The following is a 24,580-nucleotide window of genomic DNA, read 5'->3' on the forward strand; positions in this document are numbered from 1 at the left end:
TATTAGTAGCTTAACTACCACATTATATGTGAATGGTAAAGCTGATAACAGGGATATTTGAAATAAAAAATAACATTCAAACAAAGAAAAGTGGTAGACAATACCAACAACTAAGAAAAAATAATTTGAAAAAAACTTAAAATTGAGCAATTTCTACGTATTAATCAATCCTTTTGATGACTTCAAAAAAGAACACCTCTCTAAAGTAATAATGATTTAAAAATGATAACCAGTGCCAAAAGGAGCAGAATCTGGAAATTACTGGCTGGTTTATACAGTATTCATTTTTCCTTTACTAAACGTCAGGTGTCAGTGTGACCTTTCAAAGCACCCAGCTTTAAAGAGCAAAATGTTCTCATCGGTTTTCTTCCTAGGACTTTAAAGATTAGGTGACACCTTATATGTTTTCTTTCTTCCTCCTTCCTTCTCTCAAGGGGCAAGGGGAGTGCATTAGTAAGAACACTAAACTTGAGATCTGAATCCTGGTGCTATTTGTATTAATTGCATGAATTTAGCAAGACACTTAATCCCTCTGAACTACATTGTGTTATGTATTTGAGGTACCGCATTACTGATAGTTACAAGGCAATAATTGCATGAAGTAGTTGTTTGCTTCTGAGCCCTAGAAAGCTCTGATGCTTGTAAGTAGGATAAGATATACAAAGAATCAACCAATGTGTTTTTGTTCATGGTACCTCCTCCTCGATCCTATCCATTTGCCCATTTGGGCAGTCATATTATTGATTCAACAAAGGTCTGATGGAGCAAAATTGCCGAGAGAAAGAGGAGGTGATGTGTAACAGACCTTTTGAAACTCATTACAGAGATAATAGTTTGAGAAAAAATTGCATTTCAACAGCCTAGGATTTCAGGATCAAACAAGAGACTTGAAAGAATACATGAGTAGTCAGAACCAGTTTTTCCTCCTGCTTTATCACCTGGCCTCCAATACTGGGAACTGGAAGGGGAAGAAGAGCGAGAGAGAAGAAGGAACAGAAATAGAAACTGATGTATCTTTGACACTGTATCCTGCTGTCTGTCCCCCAGGCCAAGTACTGAAGTGTGGGGAGCATGGAGCATGATGGAAATTTCAGATGAGTTTGGGGGACTCCAGAGCTGAGAATATCTGTGTCTTCTTTTAAGACAGAATTCGAGGAGAGAGCAAATGTTATAGAACTCCCTGGCACCCAGCAAGAGGAAGGAGCGATAGAGTAGAGAGAGCCTTGCAGTACCTCTGTGCCAACTGCAGCATGCAGAGCTGCCAAGAAGTTGACAGAACCAAACCAGGAGGTATCTCAGGTCTTGTGATCAGAGTGAAGCAGACTCCACAGTGAATGGGAGCCAGTCAAGGTCCAAAAGAGATACAGAAGTCCCAGCAGATTTCAGTATAGACATTTGATGATGGTATCCTGATTACTAATGACCAGATCCCCATAGCCTGAGATGCCTTGACATTAAGATACTCTCCAGGGCTTAACCACGACGGTGGGGAGAGGGGAAAGAGACTCTAAATTGACAAAGCAAACACTGAAACGAATGAGGATTACCTAACATTGCAGAGATTGTTTCCACCATCCAGCAAAGTTGGTACAAACAAGAAAAATCTCTTTACATATTAGAAACATGCACATTTCTTGCTCACATGACTTGGAGGTCTGAGAATTTAAGCCCACTGACATCTTGTAGTGAACACGAAGAACTGTTTGGGACTTTTACTCAAGTCCTCGTGGAATTCCTACAGATGAAGCTAATCTTGCTGCCTGCAGCTTCTGTGAGAATTGGAAAGAGCTTTCAGAGGCTTGCCACGCTACTCCCAGTGCCAGTGTTTTCCCTTTGTTCTTGCTAAAGAGACAGATCCCCCCGGGGCCTACTTCTCCCAGGTCCTCACCCTCTGTTCCCCTCGTCAACACAAGTGCGAGTTTGTCTGTGGACTCACCTGTTTCTGTGGACAATCTTGTTCGAGTACTTCTTTTTTCAAAAATCATGCCTAAGGACTTCCCTTGCAATAAAGGCAAATACTGAAAATCAAGGACAAGAATACAATGAAAATGAAAAAGACATTTTATATCCCATATCAAGGATTATGTTTCAAAGCTTATTCTTTACATTATCAGAAAATGTCAAATCATTAACACTGCTCCCAAGTAAGCCTTCAAATGTTATTTAAAAGGTGAATTTAAAGTGTTTTTTTTTTTTTTTCATGTTCTATACAAATGGGGGAAGGGAACAGGAACTCCCACAGCTTATCGATGTATAATGAGAAAGTAGGATTAGTTGCTCTGGGTTCAACCTGAACATTTGTCCCAAAGGATATTAACATTGCATACCGGAAGCATCTTCTTACTTAAATTCGTGGGAACCTCTACTAGTGTTCAGTGACCTTGAAGATGCTTGGTTAGGAAATGTTTCCTCAGCTCGGAACGTGCTACTTGGTCACCACATGGGGCACTCAGACTCCTAAGGATGAAGCCCCAGAGTTTCAGCTACACCTTCATCATGCATCCTCGTGAGAGTGCAAACGCTTTGGTTCTGAAAGTCATTTGGAAACCATCTGGAGAGTTTGGGTGTGGGGTTGGACTCTTCCTCTTTCCTCTTCTGTAGATGAACTTGCCAGTAGGATGAGTTCTAGAACAAGTAGATTCCTGCCAGCTAACCTTCCTCACCACAAAGTGTGAAGAACAAACACCTGGGGTCTTGGGGGACCTCTTCTCCTCATTTCAGGTCTTCTATAGGAACGTCAACCCCTAGTAGTTGGAGTCACTCCTGTTTTCAGTTCGTTCTTAGAAACTTGGAGAGCTAGTTAACTAAATTAGAAAGTCAAGGTTGTGTAAAACTTTCTCAACCTGAAATCAGCTCTTTCAAATGCTTTTGAACAAGCTTGGAATATGAAAATGCTTTCACAATTAAGCAGTCTAAATGAAGCTGCGGCATTAATTAAGCGTGTTTCAAACGTAAATTGCTCAACATGCAGAATAATGCTTACAGCTAACCACTGTATCCCCTCTCTTAGCCTACTTTGTTACCATTTAATTGTTTCTTTGCTAATCTAAATTTTTTAACACTGTCACATCATCCTGAATTTTTTGAAATTATCCTTATCATGATATATCTGATATTCATCCACAGTTAAAATTTGTTGCTGGGGAAAAAAATATATCATCCTTATTTTTAACTCAATAAAAAACACACAGAGAAAAGAAAGAAGGTATACATATAAAATCTTTCCAGAGAAATGATTCCTTAGGTTTTGATTAAGTTAATAATGAATTTCAGCATTCCACATGAAAGAAATGCAATGACTTGTCATTGAATAACTGATTTTTATGCTTTTCATATGCCTGTACACTCAGTGATAATCAGTTACCTTGACTGTGTGGTTTCATTACTTAGCTACTGTTTATGAATTTTAATGTATTTTCTTTTCCCTCTTTCTTGGGAAAGACTGTTTTTTAAAAGGCTGACTGGTAGCAGTGGAAGGTAATATGGAAATGCTACATACCTCTCCTTTCTGTTTTATCCTAAATTTCAGGTCTGCTGATAGCCATAGCATATACTTAATTTCTTCTCCTGTAAAGTTCTTTAGAGTGAGGAGGTCACGACCCTTCAGCTGTACTTTATTTTGTAGTGGTTGTCCACATCTACAAAAAAGAAAAAAATAAGAAAGAGAAAGGGAAATTTATATTTAAGAAAAAAAATCATGTCCTATGGTAATTCATTGTTTAATTCTTGAAACAAACCATAGCAATTCGCGTGTAGCCTCATATATCTCTGCAAAGTGCTCATGCCTTGAAATTGGTATGTGGTTTACATTTTAGATATCCAGTATTTGAATGTTGAAAGAAAAAAGAAATTTGAAGAAAGAGGTTGAATTCTTCTCTGCTGGAAATAACCACGAGTGGCTTTGTACTTAGTAGTTGTGCAACTTCAGGCAAGTTACCTAACCTCTCTCTGCACCTAAATTTTTCACCTAGAAAATGAATATAATAATCTTACAGGGTTATTCTAAGGGTGAGATGATTTACTACATGGAAATCAGACAACATCTGGCATATAATAAGTATTTGGTAAATTTTAGCTTTTATTATTGAAATCATTACATGGTACAAACAGAATTTGTAATGTACATACAATAGAAAATAATTTCATTCTTTTTCCCCTACTGCCCTTCAAATCTGTTCTTGGAGATTTGTTCTTTTCTTGTCCCTGGTCAGACACAATGGACCCTGTTGCTTTTCCAGTAACTTTCAAGGTAAAAAAGGTCCTCTGCTTCCTTTATTCCCTCAAAGAGTCTCAGTGAAAGAATGCATAATTTTTTAAAAAAAACTTTTAAGAAAGGTACTGCAAGTTAACACCATTTTCCTTCCAGCCCATGCCTAATTCAAACTGGCCTCCTCCACAGAGGGAAGAGGGACCATAAGCTGTCTCCTCTGTTTCTCTGCCTTCAGTTCCTCCAAGTAAAGCCAAGGGAAGGTGAGGAGCTGAGGGCCAGGCAAAGTCTGGCTCTGTTCTAGCAATCTAGCATTGGTGTAGGTGCTTGAGGCTGATTCTCTTCTGAGATGCTTTTGCGGGTCCTTTGGAGAACTCTCTCATCACTGGGAATGTCTCACAGCAGTACTTGATAGTGGACAATTACATTTCCTTTGCCATCCAAGGAAACACATCCAAATTTTTCTGCCGAGATCTCCCCAGCTGAGTGCTTCAGAGTCTCTTGGTCATGATGTGAGACCATGCCACACTAAGTATCTTTCTCCATCTATATTGGTCATGGGAAGCCCTGCATGTTCTCTGCTCTGACAAGAGTCAGATCCATCCCAGTACAGACATTTGTTCTGTCTACCGTCAAAACAACTAGCCACCCAGTCCCTCTTACTTCAGATTTTCCAGGTATAGGCCTGACATCACTCTACTGTGTCCCCAAGCTCTCCTCTTGTAGATGTTGGTGTCATTGGAGCCACTTTCCCTGGCTTGAGGTGAGGGAAGAATACTTCTCCATGTGGGCACATCATCCACAAATCCTCTTCAAATCTACAACTCATCTCTTGGTTTCTGCAATCCATTTGAGAAGCTGGAGGTAGTCACCAATGAGTTGTGTGAACGAAAAATACTGCAAACCATATCAGTAAACAAAGGACGCTGAAGCCATCAAGTCACCGGTAGCTGCCATCCCCCAGTGAAGACAAGCCTGCAGCCTGGCCTCTGCAGCCACTCACAGTGGTGCACTCTGAGAGCACTCAGAATAAGAAAGGCCAGGATACTGGCCCTAGATAGCTAGGTGCTTGTCAAAGGGATGAATTCAATGAGCCCACATGTTTGCTTCCTCCCATACATAGAAAAGCACTAAATGCTTCAACTTGAGATGCCTGGTTTTCTTTAGTTAACAAGTAATCTTTTAATGTTCCAACTACCTGGTCTTTGTTGTAAAGCTCCTATATATCCTAGCTCCTCCCCTGCCTCTTCGGAGCAGTCCCTCAGAGCGGTCTGAGAGGCTGTCATCCTGGACTCAAAGGGGTTCGTGTCCTCAGAAATGTCTGCCAAATAAAACATAACTCTCAACTTTTAGGCTGTGCATTTATTTCAGTCAACAGTTGCAAAACTAATTCTTGCATATCTCCTTTGCAAGTCCTGGTGCAGTGGTCTAGCATCTCACTTTGGAACGAGGGAAGAGTCAGCACCTACCGGGCCTGGGCAGAAACTAAGATAGAGTCCCATTTTAACATTCTGTTACATTGTGATGATAGTAATTGCCATTTGGGGTAATCAGTATATAAAATGGACAGCATTTATTCTTTCAGTATTCCCAGTTATCTCTATTTAATGATAATTAGTATCATATACCACGAGAAAATGGGAATAATCAATTAATTTTACTAGGAACAAAACAACTGTCACAAAATGATCATGTTTGAATTTCAACTTAAGAAAAAAGTGTGTGCTACTTGAGATGAAGAATAAATTCTCTAGTGGAATTTATGTCTTTTTGCAGTAATGACAAGATGATAGGTAGGCAAATCACAAATTCACTCAATTTGTTGTTCCCACTGCATGTTGTCAAATAACTTAGACAAATGAGTATTTCACTAAGTATCCAACTTTCTGACAGAGTTTATTGGTTCATTTAGTGCTCAGTAGGTGAATAGATTTTTTCCAGTAGACCTTCTTTGACATTAAGCCCTTCAGAGATTCTAGTTATTAAGGAAAGGAGCTTCCATAAAAATAGAGGGTTTGAGGGTTAGTTGGCTAAAGGTCGATTGATTTATTTAATATAAGATTTTAATTACATATTCAACTCCAATAGAAATTAGTGTTTTGAGCTTCTATGTGGATCAAAACTTTGGTCAACAATCCTATTTCAAAGAAGTACCATTGTCTTCAACTTTCAAAAATATGTGATTCATATACTCTCCAAATGGAAATTTCTCTAAAGCTGTTGTCCTCCATTTTTTTTATTACAGATCCCTAACATTAAAAAAAACTTGAAATGGATCCATAATGTATGTTTACTTACTTTTAATATATGTGTCACTATTCTAATAGATTATGCACATAACAGAGCATAAAGAAAAATAAATTAATATTCTAAAGTTTAGACTAAGAAGATCCAAATATTTTAAAAATAAATTTATAAATACACAGAAAAATTTTGCTGGCTAAAGAAGTTTCTAGTCTAGATATTCACTTTCTTCCTTTTACTGGAACCCTAGTAAAAAGCCAACAAAACTGTCCAAGATCTGGATAGTGGTAGTCAGTCATTTGATAACTTTAGAGACATGGCAATTAGGCAGGACATTTGTTTTTACATATATATTTTGGTTTTATGTTTGGTTCTGATAATATTAATTAGCAATAATATTAAGCAACACTTAGAATGTACAAGTACTGATATTATTGCAAAGTAAAATCTTTGTCTGATATTCATACATTTTTCAGGGTCAGCTGGTTTCTTCTTCTGGGGATCTGTAAACAGGTTTAACATGTCTGGCCCAGAATGGAGGCGTAGCAGCTTAATCTTTGCCAATTCACATTTAGGGCAGCTTTGAGAATATTTTTTCTTCTGGAATAAGGTCCAAGCAACATTAAATCACAGAAGATAAACTCTCTTGACTCCATGTCGTACAACAACACATTAATATTTCATGGCTTAAGACTTCCTCCAATATTATTTTTAAAGGGGAAGAAAAAAAGCTTTCCTAGAAAACCCCAGTCCCTAGGATTCAAGGAATTTGCGAAACATCACTATAATTGTTGAATTCACATCCATCGACAACAGAGAAAACAACCCACAAGCTAATTTTCAGGTCTTTTTTATTACATGGAGCTCAAACTCAGTCTCCTGGTTATTTTGGAGCCCGCAAAATCTGAGTCTCCAAACTGTGGCACTTAAGGGATTCAGTACCTGCCCCCACTTTCCGCCCCTGCAGGGTTTGGTTGTATCTACTCCCCTCTAAATACTCACGGCCTACAGCTTTCACTTAAGAGAATACTATAGACTTCAGAATTGTGGTGTTGTTAAATATCAGAGAAAAAATTGGAAATGGAAAGGAAATGAAAATTTTACAGGGAACTGAATTTTTCTCCCTCTTTTCCACGAAAAGAAATAGAAAAATAATGATGAAAGAGAAGGACCAACAGCCCCTTTAGCTACTTCAAAACAGCTCCAACTTCCAGCTCTTATTACCAAACAGAAGGCAGATGGGGAGAAGTAAAAGGTCTTTGGGGCTTTCTCAAATTTGTCCTTTCAAACAAGTTTCTAAGTTGGAGGTAGGGTTAGGGTTTGGGTCACAGTTAATGATCTGTTGTTGGGGTCATGTTGAGATGCTCTTTTTATTTCTCCATTGACAGATCTGAGTTTAAAGATAGGAAGAAGACACAAACATCCTGCTTGAATCCTCCCTTCTTATCCAGACCTTTCATTTTCAAATTTATATAGTGACGGAAACCTTATTTCAAATTCTTTTCCTTAGACCACAAGTGATCTGCAAGTCCCTCTTTGTGACTCTAGTCTCCTCATGGCAGCAGCTGATAATGTTGCCCTCACCCCTGTTGCTGTGGGATGACACCACCAATAAATCAGTAAATGTTAGCAGGTAAGCTTTTTTAAAAAAAAAAATACAGACAGTTCTGGCTTTGCACAGCAATGAGGGACTGTAAAGAACAATTAAATCCGAAACGGTTCAAAGCAACCTTAGCAATCAATGGAGAAAATCACAATTGTTTCGTGACTTAAATTTTTTGGTCAAAACATTAAAAACTCTCTTATTGTCAGTTATAAATGATTAAGGAAGTGAAAAAAGTAGTAAAATTGATATATACTTGATACACTGTAATTTAAAACATTAGAAACATTGAGAATTAGTGTTTTATTTCTTTGTGAAATCTATCAGGAGTAGTTTGAAGAGTGTATGTGTCTTCTTATTGTCTAACTTATGATACAGAGCAAGGATCTTTTCTGTGCTGTGGTGAACTGTCATACTCCTTTCTAAGTGGGTCAACTTCCAACATTTTATCCTTTACACTCCCAGTATTGTGAAATCTCTCTGAGAATTCCTTTTATGTGAAATGTTTTGCTGATGTCACTTCCTCTGGAACATCTTTATACTTTTTGTCACAACCTCTGTCTTCATTTACGTAAATAAGTTTATCTTCACTAAGTTCCTCTGGCTGCAGAGATAGAACTCCTCGAACAGTAGTAGGGTCAACAATCCCACAGTCAGCTATTTCTTCTAGAAATACATTTGCATCTGATTCAGAGTGAACTGCCAGTGTTACCATTTTTTATTTCTCTACTGCACTTTCATCTCTGTCAGACAATTCCCTCTTTTGATTATCCATTTTTATAAAATGTTCCATGGACTTATCAATGGGAGAAAAGAAGGCAGAACAATCATACTCTTTGCTTTCTATATGTGAACTGAGTAACAGCTGCACAGTGGGCAATCACCAACAGACTTTGAAAGAAGTGATGTGATTGGTCACTGATCATGATGCACACCTGTGATTTACATAGTGATTTGCAGACTGAAGAGCTAGCAGTGAAGTTTTTACTTTATGCAGCTACTGACAATTAATTTACCATGGCAACTGAAAATTGACCTGTGTACTTGGAAGACTGGTATTATTTAGCTAAACTGTGATAACTGAAATTCCTTCATATTAGGACCATGCAAAGGAAAGACTGCCTGTCCTTGAGATGCTTTCCCCTCTTAGGACTCTTTTCAGATATCACTCCCTCTGTCCAGAACACTCTCCCCTCAGCTCTCAAGGCTGGCTCTTTCTCATCCTTAGGCTGGGGGCTTAAATATCACCTCCTGTGAGATTCCTTCCCTGACTGTACTAAATAGTCTCCACTTTGCTTTCACTTTTAACATAACACTTGTCACAATTTTTAATATATATTTATGTGTCTGTTTATTGCTTACTTTTCATCTCCCCATTAGATTATATGATCCACGATGTCAGGGATCCTACCTGTTTTCATTCATTAATATATCCCAGTGTTTATTGCAATGCCTGGGATACAGTAGGCATTCAAAAAATATTTTTTAAGTAAATGGGTAAATGAATGAGGCAGAAATAAATCAATTTGTATAAGAAATTCAGCCAATTTCTGGGAATAAATTTGGAGAGATTTGCCATGATGGATTTTCAATGTCCTGACTCAAGTCTGATGACAAAAAAAGATACCAAGAGCCCCCCAAACAGAATTAATGTTAAGGCAAGAGCAAGTATGGGCCATGGCCCAGGCTGAACGCAAGGCCTAAGAGTCATAGAGGAGAACTGACTGTAGCCTAGTATGTTGCTAAAGCTTACATCCCCTAGGGCTCAACCGCTCCAGTACGGTATTTGCACTACTGGGAACAATGGTTGGATATATGGATGTGAAACAAAAGCAATATAACCTTGGATCCTAAGGAAAGCAGTCTGAGTCAAGTACAGAAACCTGGAAAACTGGGAAGAGGACCTGGTGAGATAAGTTTGTGCCCATAGCACCATGAGGGCCAAATCCGAAGTACATTAATAATAAACTATACCAAAATTTTGGTTACCTCTCTCCATGAACCCCTTTTGGACAGAATAAGTCCCCAGGGTTCTTGGGGACAAAAAGGGTGGAGAGGTAGGTCTGTACCTCTGTCGTACCAGCCTGTGAGTGCTCGAGTGGTTAACTGGAAACATTTTTTTTAATTGTACCTCAACTGGTGAAGAGGGTCATGCTGTTTACACCACTGAAAAATCATTAGAGTAGTCACCACCGTTCTCAATTCTGTCCAGGAGGTGGGGCAGGAAATGTTGGCTTTGGGAAAAGAGCTGTTTTTCATAGATATCAAGAGCTAACCAGGAAAATTTATCACTGGAAGGAAAGCAAACACAATGGTTCCAGTTTAAATTCCTATCCTGTTTACTATGTCCTCACAGACCTCCCCTTGGCTCCAAAATGGAGCTGCCACACCTTGTTCCCTAAGCTACTTAAAAATTAGAGGAAAGTAGACAAGCTCCACAGTTGTACCATGTTGGCTGAAATGCCTCCACCACAGGTCCCCCCATTTTTTGTGGTCTGTATCAAGCATTTCCTGCTTTTGGGGGATAAACCCACACTCAAGTTAGCCAGATCAAACTGCTGGCGTCAATGGCTCTTCAGTTCTCAAAGAGACCCCATGCTTCAGTTGGAAGCCACTTATTCTAGTTCACGAGCACCTGAACCAAGGCCAGAATCACTGTTTTAGTGTTCCCATAAAATGCTTGGTCTCCTTGTACTCAAGTGTGTCTCCTTGGTAAACCAGATCTAAACCACATTATCATTCTTCAGCCAACACATAACAGGAAGGATACAATATTGGAGAAAACAATGGGAACCACGAACAGATTTTCCGTCAAAACTGTCATTGCAGTCTAGTTGAAGCTAGAGCTTTTGAAAACGGCAAGACTCGTTCATTACATTAATTTTATCCCTGGAAACCCCAAATTTCCGGGATTTCTCAACCCCAAATCACTGAATGCTAAGAAGTCAGGCCAAGGTAATAGTAGATCCTTCTGTTAGCTTTACCCAAATATCTTTCTAGCTAGAAAATGGAAGAGTATTCTGTATGGCAGAATGAAACCTTTCATTGCTGGAATCTGCATTTTCCAACTGTAGTAAATTGTTTGGAGTAAGGAGGTGGGGGGACCTGGATATGTTCCCTTCTATAATTGTATTCTGTTGGAAGACAAAGTGCTTAATTCGACTAAAATGTGGCTCATCAGAAACTGACTTTTCCAGAATAGGAAAAAATTCAGTGTTAAATGATATTTTGATCCCCATGGAGAATTTGAGATAAAGACTTTAGCTTCTGGAGGCATAAGAGAGGGCTAATGCACCTAATGGCTGAGATTTTGGTTTCTTTAACATTGCAAACTGATACAAAAGGCATACTTTCTTGGTGTTTTTTTCTTCTTTACTTTTGGTTATATCTTTAAAAAAAAAGAAGGATATTGTGCAGGGGTAGATTGGCCGACTTGATCAATTTGGAAGGATCAAAATAGTCAAAGCAGTGGAATGAAAAGTTCAGTGGGTTTAAATATTCAAATTCAAGTCCTAGTTCACCCTATGACCTTGGGAAGATCATTTTCCATCTTTGGCCTTAGTCATCTGAAAAAGTAAGAAAATGAACTAAAAATCAGTAATTCTTCATGTCTTTGTCTTCCACAACACTCAGGCAGTTTATAAACACAAGATTTCCCACAGGCCACACAGAAGCCATCTGAATTCTCAGTGACCTAACTTTAATTTCATCCCTTTCTTTCCATCTTGGAAAGCCATATTGCAATGCATGCAAGGAAGAGCCACTCTATTTTCACAAAACCCTTGAATCTGATCCTATTGATTTGGAAAAAATGCCCAAATCATTTCTAAATTTTCTTCATTATTAACAATAATAATAATTTATGAATAAAAATATACTTGCAACCTTCCTCACTGTTGCCACATGTTCCTATGTGATATAAATTACTATTGATAACTGGTTTCTAAGATACCTTAGGTGGTCAATATTCAAAAATCATGGAACTTTCCCCTCAGCTGAAAATTGAAGTGTGGGATGAGAATTAGCTTTGTGCAGACCTACAGTCAAAGGGTTGGAAACCCGAAACTGTTGAAAATCTGTGGCTGCCTCTGTTTCTTTTATCAAAATTAGTAAAGTTTGAAATTACTAAATTACTGAAAATAACAAACTAGAAATAAAACCCCAAGTCTACTGTTGGCCAAGGGAAACATCATGCACGACCCCATTCCATTCCTGGTCTCATGCCTTGTATAGTTCTCTGAAGTCAAGAAATAGGTTTTATAAAAGGCATTCATTTTCAGTTATGATGGAAAATGTGAATAATCAAAGAGAACTGTTTTCTCTCCTCTGTGCAAGAGCACAGATGGCCTGTAATCACTCCGTCTGTGTGTCCACGTGTGTATAGATGGGCATGTGTGGGATGAAGGGGACATAATGAGATCTGTAAGCCCTTAGAGAGGTCTGGAATGAAATACCTGAAAACTAGTCACCTCCGGCTCCAATCCATAACCTCCACAGAATTGGGTGGCTTAGCTCAATATTCTCTGAAGGAATTTCTATTTGTGAGATGAAATTGAACCACACTTATAAATTGGTCTTCTCTGATAAAGAAAGAGATTTTTTTAGTGGTTTCTTTAAAAGTGGTTTCCTTAATAGGCAACAAATCATAGGACACTGCCTATTATCCAAACACACAACCAGGCTCTAGGGCCTTGTTTGTGAGATGAAAAGCCTATGGAATGGGTGTTTTTAGCAGTCTTGGTGTCTGATCCTGTTGATTTTGTAAAAAAAAAAAAAATTAATAATAATAATAATAATAATAATAATAATAATAATAATAATTGTCTAAAAATGATTGATCCTGTGCAGATGGCTTCAGCCTCCCTTGAGCAGTGATTTTATCATGTCTATGGCGCTATGGCTGCTAACTTTAAAACTGTGCAGTCCCTGTTTGGTAGCATTGCCAAACCCTAACCACAGAGTTCCTACTACTCTCTAGTGCTAAACTCATGTGGGATATTTTGTAACAAGGGCCCTCCACCTTTCCCAAGAGGGACGGGGAAGAAAAGGACCCCAAATCTCTGGAGAAGGCTGAAAATCAAAGTAAAAGTACCATATAGGCAGAGGTGACGGGGAGATGTTCTCTGTTGTTGAGGGGTCGTCAAAGGCTGTAGGTCTTATTGGAGATCAGCAATTCTGAATTCATCTAGCTGGCAGGTAGTGTGGCTAACTAAAAGAGTAGAAAAGAAAAATACTCACGCTACATGAAAGTGACATCGTTTCAACAAAATGTCATTTTTCAATGGAGACTCATGTTCTTAAGTTTCTAATAACATGAGTGCTTCAAGGCTTTCAGATTTTCAAATTGCAGGTATGGATTTAGGCTGATTTAGCCATGCTTTTGCCTTAGCCCCCAATCACTATGGGAGATGGCTAGCCAGGATTTTCAGAATCGTAGTCTGGCTACTAGACATAGAAAATAGAATATTAGTAAATACCAAAAATGCCTAAATATTTGGATGCGATTTTACTTGCAAAAATTTAACCTATACTAATGGTAAAAAATGAAATCAGTCATCACTGTGATTTTCAAAGACGAGTATAAGTTTTAGTTCCAAGCTTTGGTTATTCATTCAGTTGATAATTTCCAGCTCAGTGATGATTCTTTGTTAAAAACTATGGAATAAAATTTCATCACGCCTTTACCTGGTATAACTCAGTGGGATGGAATGAGAAAATAATGAACATGCGTCTGTTGCGTTATAGTTTTCACACACATTATCTCGCTGATTATTGCTAGACTGTGACTTCATGTGTCTGGAATGAAATAGCTTATTTACCTTATTTACCTCTATATCTCCAACACCTTGCTTAGGGCATGGCATGAAGTAGGTTCTCAATAAGTATTTATTAAATAAATGATTGAACCATCCCATGATGTAGGCTGAGCAGTGATTACACTTTCTCCCATGTTATAGGTGAAGCAACACCGCAGGAAAGGTTAGTGGCTTGCTCAAGGTTGTATAGCCAGCGAGTTGAACCCAGTTATTTAGTCTCTAAAACCTGAGCTTTCCTTCAGATTCTGGGCTTCTGTGGTCTAACTCTGGCACTAATTAGTAAACCCCATAATCCCTCTGGGCCCCATTTACCTTATCTGTAAAATAAGAGAAGGCATTCTTCTGTGGCTCTGAGGCCCCAACTACATCTGATTCTATGGGCTTAATTTACAGTATTATTCACAGTGTTGGTCCGGCTTCTGAGTGATGGTCATGATGGAGTCCAGAGAGTCCAGAGCTGTCAGGTGGCCCAGAGAAGGGATGCCCAGCGCCACTTCCTAACAGTGGGAGAAAACTTCAGACTAGGAGCTTCCAATTTTAGAAAGTCATTGAGGTCGTTTTGCGGTTGGTTTAAGTTGTAAAGAGGCATTGGGAAAATTCAAATTGTTAACATGCAACTACTCTAGAAGCTCTCTAGCAACAGTGTCCGAATTTGATGGCCTTGCTTAACTCATCACCCCGTCCCTGTCCCCACAGACACACTCCACGCCATCTTCCACCATACGCATGCCCAATGACTCTGAGCAGGATATAGTTTTTATAATGAATTCGTCGGAGATGGACTCCTTTCACATGCTATGAACAATTTCAGAAATAGATTTCAGATTTGGATTTTATTCCCAAAATATCATTATCCTCATCACATACAAGGCTTCTTTGCAGCAGCTTTGTAAATATTTATCTAGCCATTCTTTGGGATCTGTTTTTCCAAAGAGCAAGTCAGTCCCCATGCCCTAGAATGATATATTGTTTTCAAACAAACCCAAATACAAGCTGAAGGCCCTGTGCAAATTAGTTCCTCTAATTTCCTGCAGCCAGTTGCTCCTTTAGAATGTACACAAATGGAAGATGTCAAGAACATTTAGTCTGTTATACCTGCCACAGTTACCCCCACCCCCTACCCTCCGGCGCCCGGTGAAATCTGATTACAGGGGACTGAGCAATGAAAGCTCAGCTGGAATTAGAGACAGCTGTCTCCAATAAGGGTCGAGCCTGGCACTACACCCTGCAGAAAGAGGCTGTAGGAGGCTGCACTCCTCTGCAGAATAGAATTTCATTTATCACCATGGTTCCGAAGTCAGACTCAACTCTCCGACCATCACTTACCGAAAATTTCGAACCACGAATCTGGGACCATTTCTAAGAACTGCATTGTTCAACAGGATCCTCAAATTAAACAGCATCTTCTTTTGACAGTGAAAAGGATGATTCTGTGCTCCTGCAAACGCCTCACCAAGGTCGCCAGTGGGGTCCACGTGAAAGCTAAGAATGCTTCCAATTGCAGTGAGAGAGTAAAGGTAAACATCACGCTTCAACTACCTTATCAAACTCCTGGTTAGAGATACTGCAGGGCAGGGTACAGGAGCGTTTGAACTTTAAGCCAAGCTCCACCGCTGTGTATTTTTTTTTTTTTTTTTGAGAAGGAATCCTGACTCTTTTGGTGCCCAGACGCCTCATTTTTCATAATATATTTATGCTGTCACATACTTGTACAAAATCAATTGACAAGTACTCATTGAGCGGATAATATATGTAAGACACTGCAGTGCTGGCTGCTATGAAGGTACATAGAAATAACTCACTCAAAATGTGAATTGGCAGTGCAAAACCCCAGGTGTAGATGTGACATCCCTGAGTATTTCCAGGGGTATTACTTTCCTACCTCTAAGGCCCAGCTTTTCCACAAAAACAAATAGGAAGATGTATCCTGGAAGCTATATATATATATTTGGTAGAAAGAAGCTGGAGTGGGGATAGAGATGCAGTTAAAAAAAATCTCAGTCCTGGAGCTTCCATTGTGCCTTGCACATAGTAGGTCTTCAATAAATAAGGAGTTGCCTATTAATTAGAGCAGAAACCCATAATCTGCAGAAGTGAGGAGGGGGTTACCAAATGTTCCTCCCCTGGCAGCCTCTTTGGATCACTCAGGGGCCATCTAAAGCTTCACACTCATTCATTCATCCAAAGTTATAAATGGGATAATTTCCAAATCTATTCTGTGTCAGATACTGGGCTAAGCTGGAATTTCAGAAAAGGAAGATGATCTCACCTTTGCAGAGTTTACAGCTCAGTAAAGGTCACAGATTTGTAGAGAAATATCCATAATACAAGCCCATAGGGGAGGTCCAGATAAAGTGCCCATTGCGGGGAAGAGGGCATACTCTAAGCTGGGAAGGGTGGGAGGCAAGGGAGGAGGGCAAGGGAAGCACTTGCTAGACATTTGTGGAACGCAAAAAACAAGTGTCATTTCAAAACCAATTATGGCCACTTCAGGGGCAGGGATGGTCGTGATGTCATAATTCATATTAGCAGGGAAGTAAATCTTGGCACTATTCTCTCCTACTTACAGAGACTGATGTGGGATAAAGAGAGGGAAAGACAAATTCCCAAACCTCTGCCACATCTTCTGTTCTGGAAAGATTATTCCAGGCAGAAGCAAGTGTTTGCAGAGGCATGGAGGTGAGAAGGCATATAGCAAATGCTCCACGTGGGAGAATAGATGGCTGCTTTGTTTGAAAGGACCACCTTAAAGCATCATCGAAGAGGCAAAACGGGCCCGTTGTTGGATAGGTTTTAGAGAGCAAATTTGCTCTACCTAATACAGGAAAGGAAACTGGATGTTTGCAGGGATATTAAAAGAGAAGAGGTTAAACTGCATGCTAACACAAAGCCCATATCTTCAGTCAAGTGTGCTACCTACACAAACAGTTCATATGAACAATGCTTGGAGAGAAATCAAGAAGTGTCTGCAGTGCTGTGGTAGGGAATGCGGGCAGCACTTCTGAGATGCCAAAGCAACGCAGAAACCCTTAGTTCTATGGAAGTAGGAGTCAGTCCCCCAGAAAGGACTAAGAAAAACTTAAATGTCCCCAGAACCCCCACAGAGATGGGAAGAGAGGAGTGTACCACAAGTGGGATAAGCTGAAAGGCAAGTTCACTGACTCTCAAAAGACAAGCATCTCAACGGACATCTGGGTCATAGGTGGAAAAACACCATACAGGGTTTGACATTCATCCTCAGAATTCATTCAGGTGCTCTTCTTGACCCACTGTGTGACTCCTCTCATATCTCTTCGACTGCCTGGTTTAGCTCCAGACCTAGTTCCCTTTGTTCACCCAGCCCTCTATTCACTCATTTCTCTCTGCTACCAACAATTGTAGGTCGGGTCTCTGTGCTGGGTAGGCTCTGAGGGATATAGTGATAACCAGGAATGATGAGTCTCTTCCCACATAGAGTTCACCATTTGGAATGACTTCAGGTCACAACTTCTGTGTCGGTCCCCTGACCCCATGACCCTAACCAAGAGAGTAAGGCTTGTTTCCTGCTCCCTTGCCTCAGGCCCTGTGGAACCTCCAACTTGACTTATCCCTCATCCAGCTTCCCTGGGGTTGGGGGTTAGATGGGGTTCCTGGAGGACATGGCACTGATCCTTGATGAATTGGGAAGAATTGGGGAATTGTCAAAACTAGAGGAGGCTACAAAGGATATTAGAGCAAAGGATGGAAGCTGTGAGTAGACCCAGAGGAAGAAACAAATAGGGTGTGTGGGGTACCAACAACTGGAGGGTGGATCCACTCCATCATTGACAATTTAAATGAAGCACTGTACCAGCAAGCCCACTATGAAAAACACAGAACCTTTAGTGTCCATGTCCTGCCTGTATCTCCTTGGCATTCGGTCTTCCTCTGCATACCTGCTGCTTCTTAATGCACATGCCTACAGCTGACTGGCTGAGGGTAAACACCTCAGACTCGTCATCCCGGTGTGGGCAACCTCACACACAGTGTCTTACACACTTGTCCGAAGGTCCTCAGTGGGACTAAGCCTCCATTGCCCACAGTAATAACCTGCTGATCAGTGTACCCTTTATTAGCTGCCTTCCTTCACTGTCTCACTTCCCTCCCTCCCCTACATGTACTTCCTGGGATCATCTCCCAAATGAACCACTTGAACCCAAATCCCATTCTCAATGTCTGTCTCTGTGGGAACCCAATCTTTGCCCAGGTCTACCCTCTCAACAATTTTTCAATGCTCTGCTCCTTATTTTTCTCCCATGCCCTCCTATCTCTGATTTGGTACCTGGGCTTTCAAGTGTCAACATCTTTGTACCCTCTACCATAGGAAACATTCACTCTCAGATTTGTCACGGTTACCCTACAACTGGTGGTATGCTGGTAAATATTTAATAATCAGCTCTTCAAAAAACAAACAAAGCTCTGATTGGTGGCACTGACCAATTTGTGTGATATAAATTCTCTTACCATGGACAGCTTCAAGCTGCCAAAGTGACATCACTGAACACAGAGTTGGAAAGAGAGGCCTTCAGATTGGCTCTTGTAAGTCATTGTGAGCTGGCTCCAATAACCATTGCCAACAACTCCCACCAAAAAGGAGAATTCTCTCAAGATTAGGAAAGGAATAATGGAACCAGATTGTTGAGGGCCTTGAAATCCAGATTATGGAGCTAAGAATTTAATCTACAGTCAAAGGAAGATTATTAAAGTTTTAGAAGTGGAGCAGACAAGGGGACATATGTCATTATCTGCATTGTGTTTTAAAAAACTTAATCCAGCACCACTGTGTAAGAAGTACAGTGCGGATAAAATGGAGGCCAAGAGACAGAGGTTATTGTGTTATAATAAGGGCCTGAGTACATACTGGGGCTGTGGAAATAGAAAACTAGGGGTGGATGTAAGAGAGATTTAGGGATTAGAATCCACCTATCAGAACAATTGGTTGGATATTGAGAGAAAGGAGGTGGAAAAGTTAATGAGACTCCAGGATTTCAAGTTTATCCTATCACATTTGAGTCTAAAATTCCAAATAGCCAAATGACACCTTTGGGTGTTAGTTTCCTGACATTTAAAATTTGTAAGCATCACATATGAACTTGTAATATTTCTTTGAAATTGCTACTGTGCTTCCCTAGTGAAATCTAAACACTGAAGATGGAATCAATATTATGTAAAAGAAAGACTTATGGGAAGGATGGTTGAAGATCAGATGGGATCTCTGGCTGAGTCACTAGCTGTTGGTGAATTTGACCAAGTCACTTGACTCCTCTAAGACCCTCAGAGTCCTCATCTGTCCAGCTAAATGTTTTATAAAAATGGGCTATTACACTGCTTGGGAAACTTTAACCTGCTAACCAAACATGAGGTATAGTGTCTAAGAGTCTTGACATAGCTATTGCCAAAGATCTATTGCAAATTTGAGCTCTGTGCAAATAAGACATATGGCTGTTACTGCAGTAAGAAGTTCTGTTTATTTCAGAGTGTTGCTAATTACATAAATACTTTTTATAGCTGGTTGTCTGGAGTTTTAAGATCTTGAGAAACCACAGTATTTGCATGCAGTACACACTTTAGTTACAGACTCTGCAGGATTGTTGCTGGTAATCTATCTTCCACTGGATGTGAATAAAGACACATGTATTCCTGTCTGAGACCAGTAGCCATCCTGTGACCATGAGGAGAAGCAGCCTTAGGATGAAACTGCGATTTGGCAGAGTGAAGCAAGAAGGAATCTTTGTCATTCATGACATCATTGGGTTGTAAAATCAACCAACCTCATGACTCTCCCTACCACTGGACACCTTGTTACGTCCTTTTTGCTTAAGTCACTCTGAATTGGGGGTTTTGCTACTTGCAGTCAAATGCATGCTAACTAATACATAATTAGGCTTAGGTTTTTGAAGGTTTATTTCTCCTGTAACAGCAGGGAAAAAGTGATGTCTTTCAAAGGTGTGGATTCTACTTCAGAACTTATCATTTACTGGTTGAATGACCTTGGCCAAGTCAGTTTCCTTACCAGCAGATGGAAACAGTATTCTTTTTCTCACCTTTTTTTCTTTTTGGTTAAATGAATCTATTTAATATGCTTTGTTATTTTTAAATTTTTAAAATTAGCACACAGTAAACTCAACTCTTTTTTTGGTGCACAGTGCTATGAGTTGTAACACACCTATAGATTAATGTAACCACCACCACAGTCAGAATACAAAATAGTTCCATCTCTTCCCAAAACTCTCCCTTAAATCCTTTTGCAGTCACACCCTCTTCTCACCACTAATTCCTGGCATATTGATCTTTCTCTCTCTTTATACCTTTGCCATTTCCAGCATGTAACATAGATGGACTCATACAGTATGTGATCTTTTGAGACTGATTTTTTTCATTCAGCATAATGCCTCTGAGATTCATTTGCATTGCTGTGTTTCTCATTATTTTGTTCCTCTTTTTTGCTGACTAGTCTTCCACTGTATGGATATATCATCGTTTGTTTATCCAGTCCCCATGAAAGGACATTTGGGTTGTTTCCTGGTCTTGGAACTTATGCACAGAGCTGCTACAAACATTTATGTATAGGTTTTTGTGTGAACATACATTTTTATTTCTCTAGGGTAAATATTTAGGAGTAGAATGGCTGGATTATACAGTAAGTGTATGTTTAACTTTTAAAGAAACTGCCGAAGTATTTTCCAGAGCGGCTGTACCATTTTGCAGTTCCCCCAGTGATGTATGAGAGCTCCGATTGCTCCATGTCCTTGTCAGCACTTGGTTTTGTCAGTATTTTTCGTGGTTGCCACCCAGATAGGTATGTAGTGATTTCTGTGGTTTTAATTTGCATTTCCCTAAAGGCTAATAATGCTGAGTATCTTTCCATGTGCCATTCATACGTCTTCTTTGGTGAAGTATCTGTTTGTTGTTTAATTGTTTGTTTTCTTATTTTTTAGTTTTGAGCATTCTTTATATATTCTGGAGACAAGACTTTTATTGAACATATGATTTGCAAATATTTTCTCCCAGACTGTAACTTATCTTTTCATTCCCCTGATGGGGTCTTTTGCAGAGCAAAAGTTTTAAATTTTGATCAAGTTCTTTTTATGGATTACACTGTCAAAGCTGTATCTATGAACTCTTTGCCTAACCCAAAGTCACAGAGATTTTTTTCCTATGTCTTCTGAAATTTTTAGAGCCTTGCAAATTACATTGAGATCTATGATCCATTTTCAGTTAATTTTTGTCTAAGGTATAGGGTTTAGGTTGAGGAATGTTTTTTGGGGGGTAGGGGGGAGGCATAAGAATGTCCAATTTCCCTTTTCTTAAGAGATCTCTATGTCCTAGGTCATATGTAATTTGCTGAAGAATCCAAAAAATCCTTTGTGTTAATGTCCCTGGAGTGCTTCATAAACTGTAAACCTGTGTCCTGTTATAAGAATGTATTCTTATGTGGCTTGGATCTGCACGGGAATTGGCAAAAGAAAATAAATTAGAATTATGATAGTGAAGTAAATCACTCATCAGCTGGCTACTATTATATTCCTCTCCACTTGTAAATATGTCAACCACAGAGCTCCTGATAATCTGAAAATTACTTTTTAATTAACAGATGGTAATGGGACTTTGTCAAAATATTGATTCAGGGGTGTTTTCTTGCTACATCACTGCTAAGTATTTGTTCAAACATGTAGGCCCTCAGGGAAGTTGTGAAATCAGTGAAGATTATCTCTGATCCGCTCTCCACCCCCTTTCCCACCATACCCTTTCAACTGAGGCATATGAAAAGGGTAGACAGGGTCCTCCATGAAGACCAAAATTCTGAACCAGAGTGTGAAATGCTGATCATCAAATTCAAGTGTAATCTCTCTTCTCTGTTGTCTTATAAACCACATGTCCATTGAAGTCATTCTTCTGTTAATCATTTACTCCGGCAGTTGTTGATTTTAAACAGAGCCTAGAATTTTTTAGAGCTTAGACAGGGACAAAAAGCTTGAGTTTTCAAACCTGGTGCTCTTTATTTTGTAATCTGGTAAATTTAAGTGTTCGAAAACAAAATTGGGAAATTTAGACACAATTTATGAGGTAGGAAAAGGGTAAATAAATATGATCCCACCTTTATGTCAGTCAGATGAGTTGCAGAAGGCAAGGTTATCTTTCATGAGCACACTTTTATTTGCTCAAGCTCCCACCCAGAATCCTACAGCTATCTCTTCCCCCATAGGCTGATTCCAATTCCTCCCCTTGGAAGCACAGAGGTCAAGTTGTGCATAAAGGAGATTTATTAGCAGACCAAAGGCTATCAGGCATTAAGCAAACAGGGAAATCACAGAGGTTCAAAGTTCACCAGTGTCTCGACAATTATCTCTGAGGCTCCCTAGGACTGCCAGATACTTCTAGAGTTTGAGTGATCTGGGGGCCCTGTGAGGCTATTGGCATTGCTTGCTGCTGCCCAAGGCTTGGTTTAGAAGCACTGTCCCAGTAATAAGTTCCGTAGCAATATTCTCCCCTTGGGCTTAGGACATGCATACTGAATATTCTCAAAAACCACTGCTTAGTGAATGCCTTCCCTGCCCATTTCTAGTTCTTGGTGAAAGCTACAGTCATGTTTGTGGTTGGTACCTCTCTCCAGATACTACTTGAGAAGTCCTCTCGATCTGCTTTTTTGTATTTGGCCACATCTACTAAACAAGGGCTCTGCCCTCACCTTAAGCAAATAGGTAAACACAGCCTTCTCTTAAGGCTACTCCACTAGTAACAATTTTGCAGCTTATAAACATGGGACCTACCCAGGGTATGGAAGATAAACTATGGGAATCTTGTCTCCAAAACAAGAGAGAAACAAGCCCTTTTCCTGGAGCTTTTCTGAGTCTTTGGAGTCTGGGTTGTGGGGATTGGGCACTTACCATTACCATTTCATCCTCCAGAATTCTTTCACTGGAGTTCAGCATCCCTTCTGTTAGAGAACCAGGGAATTCATGGATTGTCTGGTGATCCTCGATTGTTACGCAGTGTGTTACATTAAGGAATAAACCAATCACCTGGGAAGCAATATAAGGAGACCTAATCTAGTGACGTAGGAGTCAGTCCGTTACTGCTGGAGAGCTCTTCATCGTGAGCAAATTCCTCAGCCTCCCTAAGCCTCAATTTCCTCTTCTATAACTGGGGGTACTAGCAGCTCCTATGTCATGGCTTTGTTGTTTAGATGAAGTGTGATCATGGATATAGAGTACCATAGCACAGTACCTGGCTCGGGGTTCAATAAATGTTAGCTTTTATTGGTTACTCCCATCAGTACGCGTGGTGAGAGCCCCCACTCCTGTCCCAGTTGTTGGCTTATTATAGTCACTTTCCTAGAAATAAAAGTGTACAGGTGCCCTGCTTTTTTTCACTATTGTCCTCTAAACTAATCAGAAATAAGAAACAAAAATGACGCTTCTCACTGAGGACCTATGATGTGTTTTCTTCTCTCTTTTCCTTTTCCCTCTAAATGATGGGAAAACCAGGGACTTTATTTGCACTCAGTACTTCAACTGCCTAACTGTTCAAGTTTCTAATCTGTTATTGTCTGATAGTATTTTCCTTCTGAAACCTTGCCATGCTGACCAACCTATCCCATCTGAGATGGAAAGGAGATAAATTAATTAATGATTGTTAAGCGCTTAGAAAATACAAAGGACTCTATAAAGGCCAAGAGTCATTATTGCCTTCTAGTATAACAAAACAGTATCATAAAAATGGATCATCAAATCTCTTTGCTACCATGGCCACTGCTCCTTTTGCCAGTTAAAATTTACATCGATAGGCTATTTGGTCAAAGCAACGAGGGACACGAAAACAATCCTGCCATTTTCTAAAGTAGGTGTCCCTCATCAACTGAACATAAAATGACTGGAGACATCAGCAATCCATTCTGCCAAGTCCATATTGGAATAAAATAGGCACATCATGATCTTCCCCCACTTGCGAGCTCTTTGCAGTGAATGTGCTGTCCCTTTCTCTCCTACATGTATGAGTTAGTTTATATCACTACCAGGTGTTTGTTCCAATGCCCCCTACATCATAGCAGCAGGACACAGGACAGAGAGGATAAATAATCCAGATAACCTTGGATTAGGTAGAGGGCAAAGAGCCAATGCATTATTGAGTTTAGAAGAAACTGTTTAATCAACTTAAAGAGAAAGCTGTTTGCTAGTTTTCCTATTATGATTCCAAACAGGACACCATTTTATTTTATTCTATTTTATTATGGTTTTTCTTTTTTTACTGAAGTGTATCAGTTTACAATGTTGTGTCAATTTCTGGTGTACAGCATAATGTTTCAGTCATACATATACATATACACATTCCTTTTCATATTCTTTTTCATTATAGGTTACTACATGATATTGAATATAGTCCCCTGTGCTATACAGAAGAAACTTGTGGTTTATCTTTTTCATATATAATAGTTAATATCTGCAAATTTTGAACTCCCGTTTTATCTCTTCCCACCCCCTTTACCCACTGGTAACCGTAAGTTTGTTCTCTGTCTGTGAGTCTGTTTCTGTTTTGTAAGTTCATTTGTGTCTTTTTTTTAGATTCCACATAGAAGCAATATCATATGGTATTTTTCTTTCTCTTTCTGGCTTACTTCACTTAGAATGACAATCTCCAGGTCCATCCATGCTGCTGCAAATGGCATTATTTTATTTTTTATAGCTGAGTATA

At 39.6% G+C, this 24,580-nt stretch overlaps 1 protein-coding gene and 1 long non-coding RNA gene across 2 annotated transcripts in view; one reads left to right on the forward strand and one right to left on the reverse strand.

Moving 5' to 3' along the window:
- The window catches only part of LOC135320279 (uncharacterized), a 150,725-nt gene extending 142,647 nt beyond the window's left edge, over window positions 1-8,078 (forward strand). Inside the window, exon 4 of the long non-coding RNA XR_010379532.1 lies at window positions 7,962-8,078. This is a non-coding gene — a long non-coding RNA (uncharacterized LOC135320279). The remainder of the gene's footprint in view (window positions 1-7,961) is intronic.
- The window catches only part of OTC (ornithine transcarbamylase), a 55,521-nt gene extending 40,086 nt beyond the window's left edge, over window positions 1-15,435 (reverse strand). The window contains exons 1-3 of the mRNA XM_010992828.3: window positions 15,197-15,435; window positions 3,500-3,638; window positions 1,937-2,018 (exon numbers count right to left, since the gene is read on the reverse strand). Coding sequence (XP_010991130.3) covers window positions 1,937-2,018; window positions 3,500-3,638; window positions 15,197-15,273 — 298 coding nt within the window. The 5' untranslated portion in view covers window positions 15,274-15,435. The remainder of the gene's footprint in view (window positions 1-1,936; window positions 2,019-3,499; window positions 3,639-15,196) is intronic.
- Window positions 15,436-24,580: the final 9,145 nt, after the last annotated feature.

This window comes from Camelus dromedarius, chromosome X (assembly GCF_036321535.1).
Source record: "Camelus dromedarius isolate mCamDro1 chromosome X, mCamDro1.pat, whole genome shotgun sequence".
In the NCBI taxonomy this organism is placed as follows: Eukaryota; Metazoa; Chordata; class Mammalia; order Artiodactyla; family Camelidae; genus Camelus; species Camelus dromedarius.